At 36.2% G+C, this 17630-nt stretch overlaps 2 protein-coding genes across 2 annotated transcripts; both read left to right on the forward strand.

Moving 5' to 3' along the window:
* Window positions 1-981: 981 nt before the first annotated feature.
* On the forward strand, window positions 982-1798 carry LOC100250681 (large ribosomal subunit protein bL31c). Its single transcript, XM_002281644.5, has 2 exons — window positions 982-1130; window positions 1255-1798. Exons 1-2 carry the CDS (start codon window positions 1062-1064, stop codon window positions 1591-1593), a joined length of 408 nt encoding a protein of 135 aa, XP_002281680.1. The 5' UTR covers window positions 982-1061; the 3' UTR covers window positions 1594-1798.
* A 9747-nt stretch (window positions 1799-11545) lies between these two features.
* On the forward strand, window positions 11546-12902 carry LOC104882563 (uncharacterized). Its single transcript, XM_010666411.3, has one exon. The coding sequence runs from the start codon at window positions 11888-11890 to the stop codon at window positions 12707-12709; it is 822 nt and encodes a 273-aa protein (XP_010664713.1). The 5' UTR covers window positions 11546-11887; the 3' UTR covers window positions 12710-12902.
* Window positions 12903-17630: the final 4728 nt, after the last annotated feature.

Below are 17630 nucleotides of genomic sequence, written 5' to 3' on the forward strand. Positions count from 1 at the left end.
ATAATTTTGTTAAAAGAATTTATGGCTTAAAATATTTTAGAAAATTAATATAAAAGTTATAAAATAATTTTTCTAACTACATTTCAACTTAAGCAAAAAGTTTTCATATATTTAATAAAATATATGATGTAACAAGTCACTCTCAATTATATAGATACCGTTTATTCTAAGTTGAAATGACACTTATGAATCATAATTTTAAAATACATCTTCAAAATTAAAAAAAGCTAATTTTATCATTTGAGATATCACATATGATGTCAATATTATTATCTGAATTTCTTCATCTATAAATGATATTTCATGGGAATAATTTAAATTTTTTGTACTTTCTAATTAAAGGTGGTACATATTCAAGTTAAATTTAGCACATGTATTTTTTATATCATTAAAATTTAGTACATGGTTATTACCTTCGATCTAAAAGTACACAAAATATTATGTTTAATTGTCCTATAGAAAATATAAAAGAAATATTAAAGTTATTTAATATTTATATAAATAATAAAGTAACTAACATCAATTTGAAATAATATATAAAAATAATTTATTTTACTTTCTCTCTATTTTTTTTTCCTTAATTTTATTAAGAACCATATATAATTTAAAGAAAACAATTTTATTATATTTGAATCTACTATAAAAAAATAAAATACTATTAACATTAATTAGATATTATATATTTTAAATTTATTTAATCTTTATATAAGAGGATTAAAATAATTAAAATGAGTTAAAAATGATATATAAAAATAATTTATTAATTTTAAATATATTTTTTATTTATTTCTTTTTTCGCGCACTATTTTCTTTACCTCGTATTATTCGGTCTTCCGAGCCAAACGTAGCCTAAAGCAAGCTCAGTGTTGCATCCAAGTGGATTTGGGCCAAGTTCTTCCAGCTGAGCTCAAAATTTACTGGGCCCTCAGAGCTGGATGGGCCTCAGAGTATGTGTATGGGCCAAGACCATCCCCATTCACAGCCCCTAAAACTTTACGCACAACCACATAATCTCATCTTCCTCGCATCCTTGTGGCTCGCACACACAGACAGAGCAAGAAATGGCGCTAACACTAAGCAACACCTTTCTCCAGAGAAAGCTCTCTCCTCCAACTCTTCCTATCAAAAAGGTTAATAGACGAAGCTATCTCTTTCTCTAAATTTATAGAAATCCTTTCCAATCAATCTGAATTTGAGATTAGTTTTATTTTTTTTCCCAATTTAATTTAGTGATTTTCTTGGTGTTAATTCCAGGCAAATGCTGTGAGGGCATATCGTCCTCAGTGGACGTGCAGGAAAAAGGACATACACCCACAGTTCTATGAGGACGCCAAGGTGTACTGCAATGGTGAACTGGTGATGACCACTGGTGGGACTCAGAAGGAGTATGTGGTCGATGTCTGGTCTGGAAACCACCCCTTCTACCTCGGGAACCGCTCCGGTCTTCTAGTGGACGCTGATCAAGTCGAGAAGTTCCGGAAGAAGTTTGGGGAAATATCACAGATTATGGAAATTCCTGTACTCAAATATGGAGAAATTGTGCTACCACCTAAACGCAAATCTGGTTCTGGTAAAGGGGGAAAGAAGAAGTAGTTGCCCAATTTCACGGTAAAAAGAAATAGCCTCTGTTTGGTTGCAAGGAAAAAAATTGGAAGCAAGTTATGAATCTTATCTGTTTATTTTCTTACTTTTCTCAGCTTCCAAATAGGGCAATTAGGGTTTTGGTTTTCTGTTTATTGGACAGTGTAATTTGATTACTTGTTATAAATTTTTTAAAGTAATCCCTATTTCGTGTTCAGTAGTATGTCTTAATTTTTTTCTTTTTCATTGAAGGAGGACTATTTGTCTTTGCTTGTGTTACTTTATTGAATATTTATAGAGGGTGAATTAGATTCAGGTATCTCATCTTGAATTTCTGTTCTGTGGCAGTAAATATACTAAGGCAGCCTTCAGATTGTGCTTTCATTGCACTTCTCATTTGTAGGACAGAAAAAATAATGGAATTGCTAAAATATTAGCATTGCAGTAACCATAACTGTTTTATGGTGATTATATGTTTGCATTTGTTCTGAAAAAGAATTTTTGGTAGCCTAGATAGGATGTTCTAGAATGGCCACTGCATATTCAGGTAGGATTTGTTCATGTTCTCTAGGATCTTTTAATAAGCTTTTGTTTTATTTGTTTGAATTGGAAGTAAAATTCTGGAATAGAGCATCGGCACTGTTGGATGAATGCAACTTTGGCATCCACCCAATTCCTAGAGACTTAACTCTCCAAGTTTGATCCCTCTTTTTAGGTTGATTGTATGCTAACATGGTAATATTGTTCACCTTTTTACAAGTATCTCCAAAAACAAAATTTTCCTATTCTCAACAGAGCTTTTTCTTTTTCTTTTTTCTTTTTTCTTTTTTTCTTCCAATATATTATTATTAATTTTAATTGTATATTTTATTAAATACTTTAAAATGTCCTATAGTCCAAAAGAATAGTTTTGTCTAGAACCATGTTCACTGATTGTGATGCACTAAGTGAATATTGGGTGGCTTACTCTGGGAAACCCCATTGAGATTCTGCAGTTCCCAGAACAACAATAATATAAGCTGTTGAGCTAGAGATTAGAAATTAGTGCAATTACACAAAACGGAGCACACTCATTCTAATAAACTTACATTTTGTTGCTACTTGACCAATAGCCATGACATAGATGACAGTGTGTTGGTGCATTTTAGTTAGATTTTGGTTTGGTTGTCTTTTTTTTTTTTTTCTTTCATCTTCACCTTCATTAGTACATGTAATCAAATGCCTATGCTGCATAGTGGAATACTGGAGAGTATCCAACCTGCATTACATGTGCAAAGTTCTTTTTAATATATCTTTTGTTTGCATCCAATTGTTTAGGTTGTGTCATATTTGTCCATTTTTTTTTTCTGGAGTTGCCACAAGAGTGTAGGGAACTGGTGTTAACCGGATGATCATGATGCCTATTATATATAAATGTGCCTTGGCTGAATATAGTATTAGTTCTTTCATAAATCTTCAACACTTAGAAAAGAAGGAAGAGAACATAGAGTTGTTCTGCATATTGTTGGTACAGCATGCAATGGGGTTCTCAATTCTATCACACTCGACGGTGTAGTTCTCCTCCATCATGAGCCACTGAAGATTCCAACTCAATCTGACGGTGTTCCAGAGTATACTTGCTAGCCCAGGAGTGCCACAGGCCTACACCTTTTGCCTTGAATGTAAGTTTTCAGTTCCCTGCAAATTAAGTTCCCCTTTTCTTTGTTTTTTCTCTTTTTCCACATTGATCAAGTTTCTTTGAAATCTATTAGATAAACATCAATCCAGTAAAAGAGGGGGTTTTTTGCAATCCTATGATAGGTGCACTTAGGCAAAAACAAAGAGCAAGGTACAGCAAAGAACTCCTAGAGTGCCTTGCCTTGCTAAAGTCAAGAGGCACCTTTAATTGAGTGTGTGGCTTGGGGACTCAGTGTAGTTGTCTTTTAAAGCCCAAAATGTACTAAAGGTATACTTTCGACAAAAGTAGTTTTTAAAGGTTACAAGGTCAAAGAAAATAGTAAAAGGAAAGGAATGTCAAGAATTATTATTATTATCATCATCATTATCATCATCATCATCATCATCATCATCATCATCATTATCTTTATCATCATCATTATCATTATCATTATCATCATCATTATCATTATCATTATCATCATCATTATCATTTATTTTTTTAATTTTGATCTTTTAAGATTTATAGAATCGAACAGAAAATTAGATGGGACTAGATTGGATGTGCAATGGGACTTGCTGAGACTTTCTGCAATGACTGCTAACAGTAAAGACACAGCAGTTTGCTGTGGCTTCTCAGTGCAGAAGGTACTTTCACAGTTTTACTCATAAAAAGGAGGTAAGGGAAGATAATAGGGATAGGGGTGAGAGTAGGAATAGTTGGATGCATGTGCATATTTTTGTATTTTAGAAATTGAAGAATTACCAATGACAATATTGTCTCATTCTAATTTATGTAATTTAAGCAATTTTCCTGCAAAATTTAGGTTTGTTCCAATGTTGAACAGTGGATGCTTTCTGGGGGAATTGATAGGGAATTTGAGGATGTTCCAATTGAAACCTTTCTATAACTCCTTACATGATGAGAATCAAGCCCTGTTTGCTACCAAAGAAATTCAGGGCACTTGTGCCCCTATGAGAGTTTGGTTTTTTTGCTTGGGTGGCTGCATGGGACAAGATCCTAGCCTTTGATATTCTTCTGAGTAGAGGATGAACAATGAGCAATAGATGCAGTCTTTATAAAGCTAGTGATGAATCAACAAAGCATGCACTCCTCCATTGCGAAAGAACCAGAAAGATGTTGATGTTATTAGCCATCTATGGGATTCAGTGGGTATTTCTGGATTCTGTTAAAGAGCTCCTTCTGGGTTGGGAGGTGAAAGGAATGGACAAAAGGCAGAGGAGGGTGTGGAGTATGGCCCCTGTCACAGGAAAGAAATAAAAGAATCTTTGGCGGGGTAGAGTTCAACAACCTTAAGCTAAAAAAAACCCTTATTAGCCTCTGATGGGATTGTTTGGAATCTTGTCTAGGAGGGATTCTGCTTGTTTGTTGGACTTTATTGATGATCTAAATCGTGGATAGTGATTCTTAGTTCTTGTATTCGGTCTACCTTTTTTGTCTAGGTGGTGCCTCTTGTATAACCCCATGTACATAGGATGTGTCCCCTTTTTTGGATGGGCTATTGTCTGGGAAGGAAGAAAAAGTAGAAACTAGTATGCACTAGGAAACCAGAATTTAAACTCAAAAAAATAGGATAACTACCAAATAGATAGCTATCTTTATTTTCAAACTTAAATAAGACTCCTGATCTGATAAGCATAAAATTTAACCAACAAAGATTAATTCAAATAACTTATTTGAACCTAAAGGAATTCAAATGATATTTCACTCTAACTTCCAACAGCTATTTTAATATATGAAGGATATATTTGAGTTTAGTCATTCAACGTAACTAGTTATTTTAAAGACTTGCCAGCAATATCTAATCAGAAGAGTATTACATTCGTACTTCTTCTGTAGGTAAACAAGCCTCTACATGCATGTGGATATTGTTAGTTACTTGATGCTAACATAGGCTTTGGAGAAGCTAACTTTATTTGCTGCATATGACATTAGAAAGTCACTCACACTTAGTCTGTTCTCTCCCACTTTCACACACTCCTCACAGTCACACCATAGTTTTAAAAGGCTCAAGGTGCAAAGTCCTCCCGGAGCCTAAGGCGCAAGGCTTTAGTGAAGTGAGGTGCATCTTATTTTACATATATATTTTTATATAATATAATCAAGTGCCCGGAAATTTTCCTCTATTTTTCCCCTTCTTCTTCATCTTTGTCTCTTCTTCACACTGTTTAGGAGGCTAGGGTTTTTTTTTCTGTTTTACAGGTCCAAAATGAGCATATATTGGGTTCTAGAAGAAGAACAAGCCAAAATGTGGCCTGCTTTTTTTTAAAAAAAGATCAGGTTGTAAAACAACGTCATTTTGGCCTATTTCTTTGAAAAGAACAGGGGCGTCCTTTTGGAGCTTGATATTTTTTAGAAAAAAAAACAGGTAAAAAACGACGTCATTTTGGCCCCTGTTCTTTTAAAAGAATAGACCAAACGACATCGTTTTGGTCTCAGGAAATTAAAAAGCCAAAAACCTCATCATTGTCCCTTTGCTGCCCTGCTACTCGTTGCCAGAGGGAGAGAAGATGGCCAAAAAAAAAAAAGACAAAGAAGAAGACGGCAACAAAGGATAGAGGTGCACTTGTTGGGGGCGTTGTGCCTGCAGTCAGGCAAGGCGCTTGAGGGTGGTGTCATGCCGCTTGGAGACTAAGCGCGCCTTTCACAACTATGAGTCACACCCTAAAAAATATGCCGAATTTGATGTTTGCATTATTCTGAGAGAGGGAGGCGATGATACTTGTTTAATTACATGCAAATTACATGGTCGTCATCCTGTCTGAAATTGAGGAACCAAATATTTTTTTACGAGTGATACATCTCAATTATAAGGCAACCAACCTAGAACCTCAGGAAGGGAATTGGATGATGGTAGGCTGAGGACAAATAACAGCATCAACAGGTCATGGTTGGCTAGGCAGATATTGTTGGTTGTGCTGCCTTCAATACGCTAGTGTAATGACCAACTTATATGTTAGATGCCAAGCAGACAAATGTAACAGTAGTAGCTTTTGTTTGCACAACAAAAGCAGCTCTTATGTAGTAGATGTGAGTAGACACCGGTAGCTGTAGCCAAGGACAGAGTTGCAATTAACATTGCAATGGGCCACTTATTTAGTACACATTTGGCAGACACTTGTAACAGCAGCTTTTGTTTTCACTAGATGTTACTCATTTATGAAACTGGGAGCTCAGGGCATGGTCTTATTATTCATACTTGATTAACAATTGAAGTAGCAGAAGCATGCAACTCCCGGGAATTTGGCATGACAAGCTCCATGCTTGGCACCCTCCCAGTTCTTGCACTGACGATCACAGTTCTTCGAGCTTCCACAAAAACCGGACCAGGTCTTGCTAGGTCTTTGGCAGACCTTTGCTTCCAACATCACCATCTCTGCACAGCACAGGACATCACTATTTATTTTCTGTAGTTTGAAACTCAACAACACACACACAAATTCCTTTGCTTATATTCTTCATTGTGATTATAGAAGCAACATATGAATCACCTAAATGTCTATTTATCAGAAAGTAGAAAAGGCATATTTGCATACCAGTGGAAACAAGAAGGGCAAAGAGGGTGAGGAAGGAGAGGGCATAAGAAAGAAGATAACCAAGTAGCTTAGCCATATCTGTTTATACTCTTAGAAAATGAGATGAGTCTATTTCTTGGTGTTGTGATTTTCTGCTCTTTATAGCCCAATGTTGATGTGTGAATTCGAGGCTCCAATTAGAGAAAAACAAAGACCAGCTCAAGAAGTCAGGCGAATCCCTTGTCTGTAAGCCCATCGTCTCAAACATTTAATACAAATTTGGCTGAATGCATTGCAATTGAAATCTAGTATTTAGATTCACATATGCAATTCAAACTTGTGTTCGTCACTCATCTGGTAGTTATATTTGTTCCCTGAGTTTCATGAATTTTAAATGGAGGGGAATTCTAGGTTTGAAAAAAGAAATGGAATGTAAAGTTAGGACTCATGAAGTTGGTTAACCAATGTCTTTCAGCCACTTGAGGGACTCAGCTCCTTGTGACGAATCCCGGTTTGTGATTATGGTGGCTTATATATGCAGGCTCCACCAGTCCAATTGGAAAATTTTGGTATTTGTTTCTGCAGTGGCTATCTGATTGAAAAGTCTCTTGTTCATATCTGCCATATTTGACCTTCAGGCAGGGCCAGGGGTTCAATTTTCTAAGAGGGCTGCTTGAGATTACAACAGCAAATGCAGACACACATGGGACCTGATAGGAGTTTACTTCTCAGACTGAATGGATTTGGAACCAGGGGTGACTTCCATCATGTGATGGGAAGAGGGCCTCAACCGTATTTACTTCGGATGTGGTTAAATGCTATTGAGTCCCAAAGAGAAGTACTGCAATCTTTTCGTGCACATAGTGATCTATTAATCAGAATACAGAACCTTTACAACCAGAAAGCAACAATTAAGACCCACAAAATAATTATTAAAAAAAAAAAAACATGTACTTTTCCGGAACGCCACATTTGGTGAGTTTCGCCTCAAAGAAAGCATTGATAAGATAATTTGTACTCTTCACTCTTCAGCGTCTACAGAAGAGTGGTTTGATTTTCTTGGCAGAGCTGAAGCTTTTGCTTGGAGGATAATCTAATTTAATAAGCCCCGGGATGGATAATTAAGAGAAAGAAATAAAGACAAATAGTAGAAATTATGGAGGGAATGGAGCCCAGAGATCCATCACCTCTGAAAAAAGACAGAAGGCCCCAAAACCCCACTAAAAGTCAGATTCTCGAATTAGATTGTCTCCATAGCAGGCACATCGAATCCTTTTGAGAAGTATATGATTCAAAGACTTACTTTTAACTGTTTGGCTCTTCTGACATTTTGCCTAAACAGTCTGGAGTAGCGTTTTTGTTTTGGATATGGTTAGGCTCATACCCCATCACGTCTTGCGGAATTCTCAACTTTTTGCCAACCCAATTTTCTTCCATGCCACGAATAACTTTTCTTTGATCCAACATAATTACTTTTTACGGGCTACGTTTGTTACCCATGGATTTTAAATAATTGAATGCAAAAAGCTTTGCTGATTTTACTGAGACACGGAAAATTAAAGTAAGAACAAAACCCACCACAGCGTAACGCTTGGATGGACTCAAGTGTCTGCGTGCATAAGAGGAACACTTTTACAATAGATATGAACAGGTGGCAGAGAAGTCTACTTCATTTTGGATGTGGCAGAACCTTGATACAACAAAAGCTTACACTCCTTGGTGAACAAACAAACGGGAAGGGATTCTTCGGAACCTCCGCCATCAAAATCACAGCGCCAATAATATACCACACCAATGCTTACTAAGAAAGAAAGGATGCAAAACCCCACGTGTCAACTTCACAGCAAAAGCCCACTGCATTATCATTGGTTATTCTTTTTAACTTTGTGGGCGCCAAATAGCTCCACGTCTCCACCAAGAAGGTGAAATACACAATGAAAAAGTGTTGGGTTTTCTTAGTGAGTAAGAATTTCAGCAGATAGATAGACTGGATGTCCACGTGAGATCACCATGCCCGCCTCTTCTCACATTTCAATGATCAAGAGCCATGACCATATTAACCCCCAATTTTAAAAGGCAGGTCCAATCTGATGTAGATTTAGGACTGACCATGTCCTATCTTAAGAAGCAGTTTTGGCTACCGTGTACGATTGGGTTCTTTTCTTTGTATGCAATGGGTTGGTCATGGGGTTGACCCAGAAGAAGCACAACAAAACAAACTTCAAATGTTATATCAAATCATAACAATGATGATAATAATAATAATTAGACTCAAATGGGATTTAATTATACATAAAATGAAATTATATTTTTGGCTTTATGAATCAAAACATGATGTTGGGAGCCATAATAAGTCAAAACAGTTATGGAGGGCCATGTCTCAATATGCAAGCAAATATGGTAATATACAATCATATCAAAGCTACCAAGTTTCAACCCTACTATTATATCTTAACCTAACCTCAGCGGTGAGGTGCCCAAAAAGAAGAGATCCTAGTGACCATTCCTTGTGTTGGTTTCTCTCTACATTCTTTCAAGGCTCAATTATGAGAGCGTGGACTGTTTTAGTTAACCAAACTTTTTAGAACTACCGGGTCCTATTCACAGCCTTGATTGAATGTTGAGTTCAATGAGTTCATTAACTATATACTATTTTTTTAACACATTGTACTGCGGTAGGCCACCGAAACCTGCACAATAAATGCGAGTGAGGAGCAATTACTATGGTTTTAATGAGCATGGCTAAAGACCCGAAGGAGTTGTGAAAAGTTGGCTTGAGAAAAGAGTAATCATTAGATGGGTTGGGTGGGTTCTTCAAATAATCCCCAGAGCCACATTATTTAGCTTTTTATTTGTAGTGACGCATCTAATCGAATAGTTTATGTACATGAACAGTGAAAACTACCTTTACCTAATTTGGATTGACTTCCTTAATAAATAAAATTTATCATTTGTCCACTGATAAACTGTACTTGAGCAGATGTTGGAAGAAGGGTTACAGCTAATCAAATCTTGATATTTTCAAATGATTTCAAGCAGCTCTAATTAAAAGTCTTAAGCTTAAAAGAAAAAGACCAAATTTATTGACTTCAAATCTTGATATTTTGAAGTCATTTCAAGCAGCTCTAATTAAAAGTCTTGAGCTTACAAGAAAAAGACCAAATTTATTGACTTCTTTTTTTTGGGAACAGAAATTTATGGACTTTATTATCCTCCACCAACAAGGCTAAAAAATTAAACATGCAGCGAAGGATAGTCTAGAATGGTCAAATCACACGACCATTTCTCCAGAGGTGAGCCAATCAACTGCCCCGGCCGGCTCCAAAATGATTGTAACTTTTAATAATTTATTGAGATTATCTGCAGGAAAAGCAATGAAGAGAGGGGAAGTGGGAATTCGTTTCCCGATAAAATTTAATAAATGGAAAGGAGAGGGAAAAAAGAGTAGAAGAGAGAAACCGTGATGATTATGTATCCGGTATCCCAATATTAAATGGAAGACAGGCTATATCGCGTGTCTGACGGAACCTATCGCCAGAAGGAAGAAATGTGAAGGGGAAAGTGGGATTCATTCCAAACACCCACATCCCCTCTCTCTCTCCTCCATTTTAACCCGTCAAACACTCGTCTTCTGTGTCGCTTTTGGTACTGTTAGTTCAGGGGGTCACGTGATATCTATTCGCTGCGCACTGCCACGCTTTGTACGGACGCGCGTGACCCTTACGCGATCTGCTTCCTTTTTTATTTTTCTCATTTATTTATCCTCCAATTTTGAAATTTTCTTGGTGTGTGGTGGATCGATCCGGCCGAAGCACGAGCCCTGAGCGGGTCGGTGCGTTTCTTTTTCTGAAAATCTTCTTTTAGGACTTCACTCATGGGCTTCCCATGCAAGACAAAATGGTAGATGTTTCACGTCAGTCCAAGTACCCTCTCCCACATTAATGCATGCTTTTTTTATTATTACTCTTTTTTTTCACGAAAGACCTGCCTTTTTCCGAGTACAATTTTCAAACTTAAATAATAATTTACTCGAATTTCCTGGAATTTTTTACTAAAAAAAAATATATAAAATTAAATTGACTATATATAAATATTAAAAAATAATAATCAACATATAAATTTTAACAAACATTTTGGGGATTTTTTTAATTTATATTTATTATGTATAATGGATTGTGTGTGGAATTGTTCTCAGGTGAAAGAATTGAAAAGTGGAAACATAGGTCAGTATGTAGTCGAGTCGGGCTCAGGAACAGGGAGAAACACGACGACCATGTTATTCGAAGGGATTTTTTTATTTTTTATAATCTATTTTACTTTTATATTGAATTTTATTTTTCAGAAAATAAATTTAATTTTATAATTAAATTATTTATAAAAAAAACGAGTTTATTTTTAGCTATTTTTAGTCGAGTTTTTTCAAAATATGGGATATTTTTTAGAATTCGTTTAGTGTTTTAGTGCCACGTTGGATTGCAAATCCCACTTGTTTTGCGGGATAAAAAGAGAGAAAAATGGCAGGCTGGCATTTGCCTGTACATCCGTGACCTTACAATCTGGACACTCTACTCCTAACCCACGCGTGCCCGTCGTGACGTGCTTACTCTTCCGCTTCTAATTTACATACTCACCCTCCCCACAAATTTATATACTTTTCAATGCCTATCATTATTATTATTATTATTAAATTTTGAATAAAAAATAAATAAATGGATCAACAAATTATTATGAGCTCTATAAAAGGACAACATGCGACCTAGTTCCCATCTTCATTTCGAAAAATAAACCAACATAGGAGCCAAGACGTATAGTCATTACAACCCATACCTCTCTTCTCTTCCATCATCTTCAATTCTCCTCCTCATTTTCTTGCCGTTTCTTTCCCTTTCTCGCTCTTCTCTTTTATCATCCTCACTATCCCGGTATTGCCGGAAAATCCACCCTCTCCAATCATCCGTGTTCTTCACACATCTCTTTTTTCCATATGTTCAACCAATTTCCTGTTTAAAAGCCGTTTTTTGGTTCGCTTGCTGCGGTTTTAGTGATTCCCGACATTTACTCTTTTCAAAACTGTCGTTATAAGGCTATCAGTTTCTTCCATTTTCTGGAGGGAATGGATTCGATCGATTTTGATAGCGTCAAACTTGAGAAAGCAAACGCCATGCGCAAGTATCATACGCTTCGAAAGTTTGCCAACTTTTTGCGAGTGCTCGAGGTTTCTGTGGCACTGTTCATCATGCTGTTTTGGTCTTCAAAGCGAGTTTCGAACGCCGTAAAGATCTTCTCCGAGTACCTCCGGGAACTCTGTGTGGTTCTCGCTAATCCTCGATTCATGTTCCTAATCGGAAATGCAATAATCATCACTCTCTTCGTCAAATCCGGTCGCTTCTCCGGCGAAAACCCCGACAGGGGCAATGCCGAACCAGATCTCTACGACGAGTACGTCCAGCACAGCGAGAATAGCCAGAAGGTCGTTTCCCAAATTGACTGCACGGTGACAAAGGTCAGCCACGACGATGACTTCGTCAAGCACAGTGAGTCGCAGCAGAAAGGCTTCTCCGAAATTGATTCGCCAGTTCCGGCGACAAGCGACGACAAGCAGATTGTCTGCTGGGAGAATGCGCTCCATACTGTTCTTCCGGATCCGGTTACAACCGTTACAAAGAAAGTTCCGGAGACGAAATTTTATCGAAGGACAAAGTCGGCGACCATCCGACCCGAGAGTGCCGAGAAGCCTAGTAGAGAGCTGCGGCGATCAGAGACAGATAAGTTTCAGAAAATGGATAGTTCCGGCGGTAAATCGGCTAGAAGATTGTCTAGGGTGGAGGAATTGAGCAATGAGGAGTTCAGACGCAAGGTAGAAGCGTTCATTGAAAAGCAACAGAGGCTTCTAAGGGAAGAGAACGTGGCAATCGTCCTGAGCAAACAGAACTGAAGCTGCAGTGAACAAAATAGTAAATATGTCGAGGAATTTACGACAATTCACAGTACAGATTACTGCTCTAGAGAAGTAAAATGTATCCCCATTTTCTTGTCCTTGTTTTTATCAATTTTCTTAAGATGCTTCAGGGCCGGGATGTACAGTTCTATTTCTTAAATCTCAGAAATCAGTGGTAGATTGATGTTTACCTATTGATTTCCAGGGTCGGCCGTTCAACTCATCCTGCTGAGTTATTGGTTCAGCTGGAATGGCTGAAAACAAAAAGCGATATTACGCTATTTAAGTATGCTATTCTTTTAACCCTAAACTTTTGCCATTAACATGGAAAGTTGGAAAGTAAGGCTTCTGAAGAGGCTTTTGGAATCAGATTTAAGTTTTAAGATGAGAACACATCCACGTATGGTTTGCTGTTGTGTGTGTTTGGCCGTATTCCCGATTTTCCATTCCAGAAGGGGCTCACATCCTTCGCATACAGCCCTCGCAGGTGCATGTATTGATTGTATGAGGTTGAAGCGCCCACAATTGCAAAGGCGTTTTATTAGTTTGGACTTATTCCCATACCAAACGCTACACACCCTTTCCTTCTGCACAAGCATGGAAACACACTGACCACAGAAACAGTCCCCTGCCCAAAGGACACCCCCTTAATTTTAAAGTAAATATATGTTTCTTTATTCCTTTGTTTATATGACAGTCCAACCACCATCCTAATTGACGCCACAGAGCAGAGATTGGTAGGGTCATTCAAAGTATGTGACCATGCCCGCCCATTTTATTGCCAGACATAGGACTTAAAGGGTGAAAATCAAGGACGACCCCATCATCATGAAATGTTTGTAACAACATTCATGTTGATGATGAAATGATTGAAGTTGTCCGCACGGCCAAATTTTTGGCACAGTTATGTATGAAAGAATGTAATTAATCTAATTTCACACTCAAAAGCGTGTAACCTTCTGAGCAAAAAACATGACTTTTGCCATACTTTTGGCGTATTAAAGTGCTTAACCATAATATTAGAATAATTAGCAGCTTTATCCCGATTTCTCCTAGTTGGGTTTGTCATAATTACCCACACTAAGCGATTGCGTAGTGGGTGGTTCGAGGAAAATTGTGCCTCTCTTTGGCCCCTTCTAAAGGGAGAAAAAAAGTCACCACTATCTCCTTGGTTCATAATGTTCCTTTGTAGGGTCATCCCAATAACTTTCCCACCCTTGTTTCCTCATCTTTAATTACCTTTTAATGTTTGAGGGGGGTCCATTTTCTAGGAAAGAGAGAGAGAAATGGTTGTTTGGCAGCAACACACAACTTCCTTGGTGGGGTGGGGTTGTGGGTTGGTGGGGCATGGGCCTTGTTTTGTATTTTTTGGGTGTGTTTTATAACGAAGCAGCTTTGCTCTTATCCACCTCTTGTTGGAATTATGCCACAGAGAAATATTGTTATTGTGTTTTTTTTTTCTCTTTTTTCCTGCTGGCTATTACCATCATCCATGTACTTTAAAGATAAAAGCCTTCGATCAATTTCCTGCTGGCTACCTATGCTTAGAACACACATCCTTGATCCTCCACAGTACTTATCCACCCCATCTGAGAAAAAGAGAGCTTCAATTTTGATTCCCCAAAATAGCTATACCCACAATACACACACGATTAAAGAGCAAAAATGATCATGTTTAATCTATGTTTTTACCTGATCTATGTCTACAGGATTTGTTAAGTCTCTGTAACTAAGCTTAGAAGAAGAGTGACATAATAATTTAAGTAGTTTAAGCAACTAAATTAACCCTTTTGTCAGTTTTCTAATATTATTCATTGGTTGATGTTTTCTTATTTGTCTGTTTTCTAATATTATTCGTCGCTTAATGTTTCCTTAAATCCCAAGTTTTGTATATATATATATATGAATGATGTCAGTCGTTTATTTATCATCTACCAAAGCTGGAACCTAAGGCATGAGCTGCCCAGAATACCAGTGTTCCTCCACATTTGAACTCTGAACCTTGGATTCTTTTGGCAACAGCCCAATGTATTTTAATGAGACTGGATTTGAGGAGACCACTAGGTTACAATGAGTTCGTGACAATTAAAGAGACTAACAAATTGAAGGCAATTGATTGGCTGAGTCCTAGTCCACATCATAAACAATAAAATGAAGCTTAATGAGAGGGAATTTAATTCATGTCGTAACCCACCTTGCTCCAAGTCTTAATCAAACAACATTTTTGGTCCCCACATCTGTACTTTTTTTCTTTCTCAAAGACATTCAACTGCAGGGTTTAATTATTGTGTTTCATTTATTATACCCTTGATGGATGCTTCATTCAAGAATCAAACTGGTCCAATAAATCAAGGTCATGATCATTTGAATCTCAGATATTTTTTCCTTGTATTTTTTTATATAGCTGAGAAATGAAAAGGACACCAGCAAGGACATGGGTGGACGGGGGTGATGAATGGACGGGTGACCTCCTTCTAGTATTGAGCTAGCATCAAAGGAACAAGCCAAGAAAATGATTACCACAGGAGAAATGTAGCACATGTAGTGCAACAGTGGGTGCTAGTTGCTACTCTTTATTCTACTAAAATGAAAAAAGTGAGCCCACCATTTTTAGTGGACCTCTGGTGGACGCTTCTGAACATGCCTCGGGGTTGTTTTGGGGGCCTTTCCTTTATGTGCATGTAATGTAACTCAGTTAGAGGACTTAAACCAATAGAGGAAAACCGGATCTTTGTACCCTTTTCCTCCTTTTGTTGTTGTTGTTGTAGTAGGCATATAGAAGTTAGCAGGAATCTTGCTAAAGATGTATCGATGCGAAACTGAGGTGGAAAGAAGTCGAAAAACACAGGTTGCGCAATGATGAATGACTTTTGGTGGCTACTAAAATTAGAGTGAGTTCCATAACACTCTGATCACACTTTCAATTTGGAGTGGATGAGGAGAAGAATGCATGCCAGACAACTAACAATAAACCAATTGTAGTGTATATTAAAGCAAGGGGGGCCAATCAGGATATGGATAATCAGAAAAGATCCCAAAAGAACCCTCAAAAGAAAAAAGAAAAATGAATGAATGTGTCAAAAAATTGTCAATTATCATCCCCTGATCCTGCCATATCCAACCAAGCCTTGGTAATAATATAGAAAGGAGACACCACCAACTATCAATCCCCTCAATTATTTTGTATAGAAAATATAGAAGGCGATAGGTTTCCCAACCGTTTTGGCGTTTTGGGAAGACAGTGGCCGAAAAATATGAAGAGGAGGGAGCTGGCATTGGCAATGGGATTGGTTAGATCGGTTAGGATGAATGCCAAAAAATAAAATAGAAGGTTGTTTATTAGACAAAAGCGATATCAGAACAGGACTGCCAAACTTAAAAAATTAAACAGCCCAACAACACTGCAGAGAATACTTGGCCTGTCTCTCTATTCCCGAGTCCTCCATTGTCGGCTGTTGCAAACATTGTTTTTTTCACAGCCAAGTCAAAAATACACTCGCATTCCTAAATACTTGAAAAAGGCAATAAATGAATATTTCAAAAAACATAATGTTTAAAATTATTGACTTGTCTGTTCTTAAATTATCACATTAAAACTTATTATTATTATTATTATTATTATTTTCTTTTTAATTATTATTTGTTTGATAAAATTAACTTAAAATTTATTCTCAATAATCAAATGAACATATTTCCGTTCATTTGTTTTAATTAATATTTATTCTTATTGATTTTAATTTATATTTATTTTTATTAATTTTAAATCATAAGTTTATTTATAAATAGAGCTGTAATTTGAGTGGGTTAGTAGGGTTGATAGGTAATTTGTATCCAATCTGAATTAAGAAACAATCAATCTAAGCTTAATCAAATTCAACCTTTAACCTGAGATATTCAACTCAAACTCAATTAAATTCAATATTTAATCTGAGATATTCAACCCAAACCTAACTCAAAATTCATTTTTCAAAACTCAAGTTAAATTTGGGTTGGTCGAGTTTAAATTTGGATTGATTGAATTAGATTCAGATTGGTCAGGTTGATTGGGTTGCATTATTCAAAATTCATCTATGATGGTTTTTAAAAAATATTTTTTATATATATTTATAGCAAGATTTAAATATATGAATAAGAAAAAATAAAAAAGCAAAATAAACTTATGTATCTTTCTAAACAAATGAAAAAGTATATGATATAATTATAATTATATTTTTTTAAAAATTAAAAAGAAAATAAATATTATTATACCATATAATGAATATTATAAAAATATTAAATCGATAGGTTAGACTCAGGTTGTTTGAATCTTGGTTCAAGTCCAACTTAAATAGATATTAGGTTAAGAAAATTTAATTCAAATTCAACCAGAATATTAAAAATGTTTCCAAAATCTTCTCTAAGTATTAGGTAAAATTGAGTCCACCTATCCAAGTTGTACCCTTATTTATAATACATGCATGATACATAATATTTATTATAAAAAATGAGTGGATGAGGAATTAAAAATTCTAAAATACATTTTCACTAATACCAATAAATGAAATACAAAAGATTTAAAATTAAAATAAATTAATTATTTTGATTTAATACTTAAAATTAAAAGTAACTTTTAAGTCGTAATATTAATTTAGTTTATTAATTATATTTAATAACTTAAATTCAAATACCAAACCATTACATTAATTTAGTAAACAAGTCGTAAGAGCAATGCTTATTTAAGGTCAACATTAGTGGCTTGTCCTTTGCACTAGCATTTGGTACCCTGACCAAATTGGAAAGTTGTAGGGATGGTGGTTCTTTGGCCGATTCTGGCAGATCATACTCCCTTTTACAATTTTCTTTCCATTTTCTGCCTTAGTTTTCCACCCCTCATAGGTCACTTCAGTCCCTCAATTTTGTGGCTCATATTTTACCCGTT

This window comes from Vitis vinifera, chromosome 18 (assembly GCF_030704535.1).
Source record: "Vitis vinifera cultivar Pinot Noir 40024 chromosome 18, ASM3070453v1".
NCBI lineage: Eukaryota > Viridiplantae > Streptophyta > Magnoliopsida > Vitales > Vitaceae > Vitis > Vitis vinifera.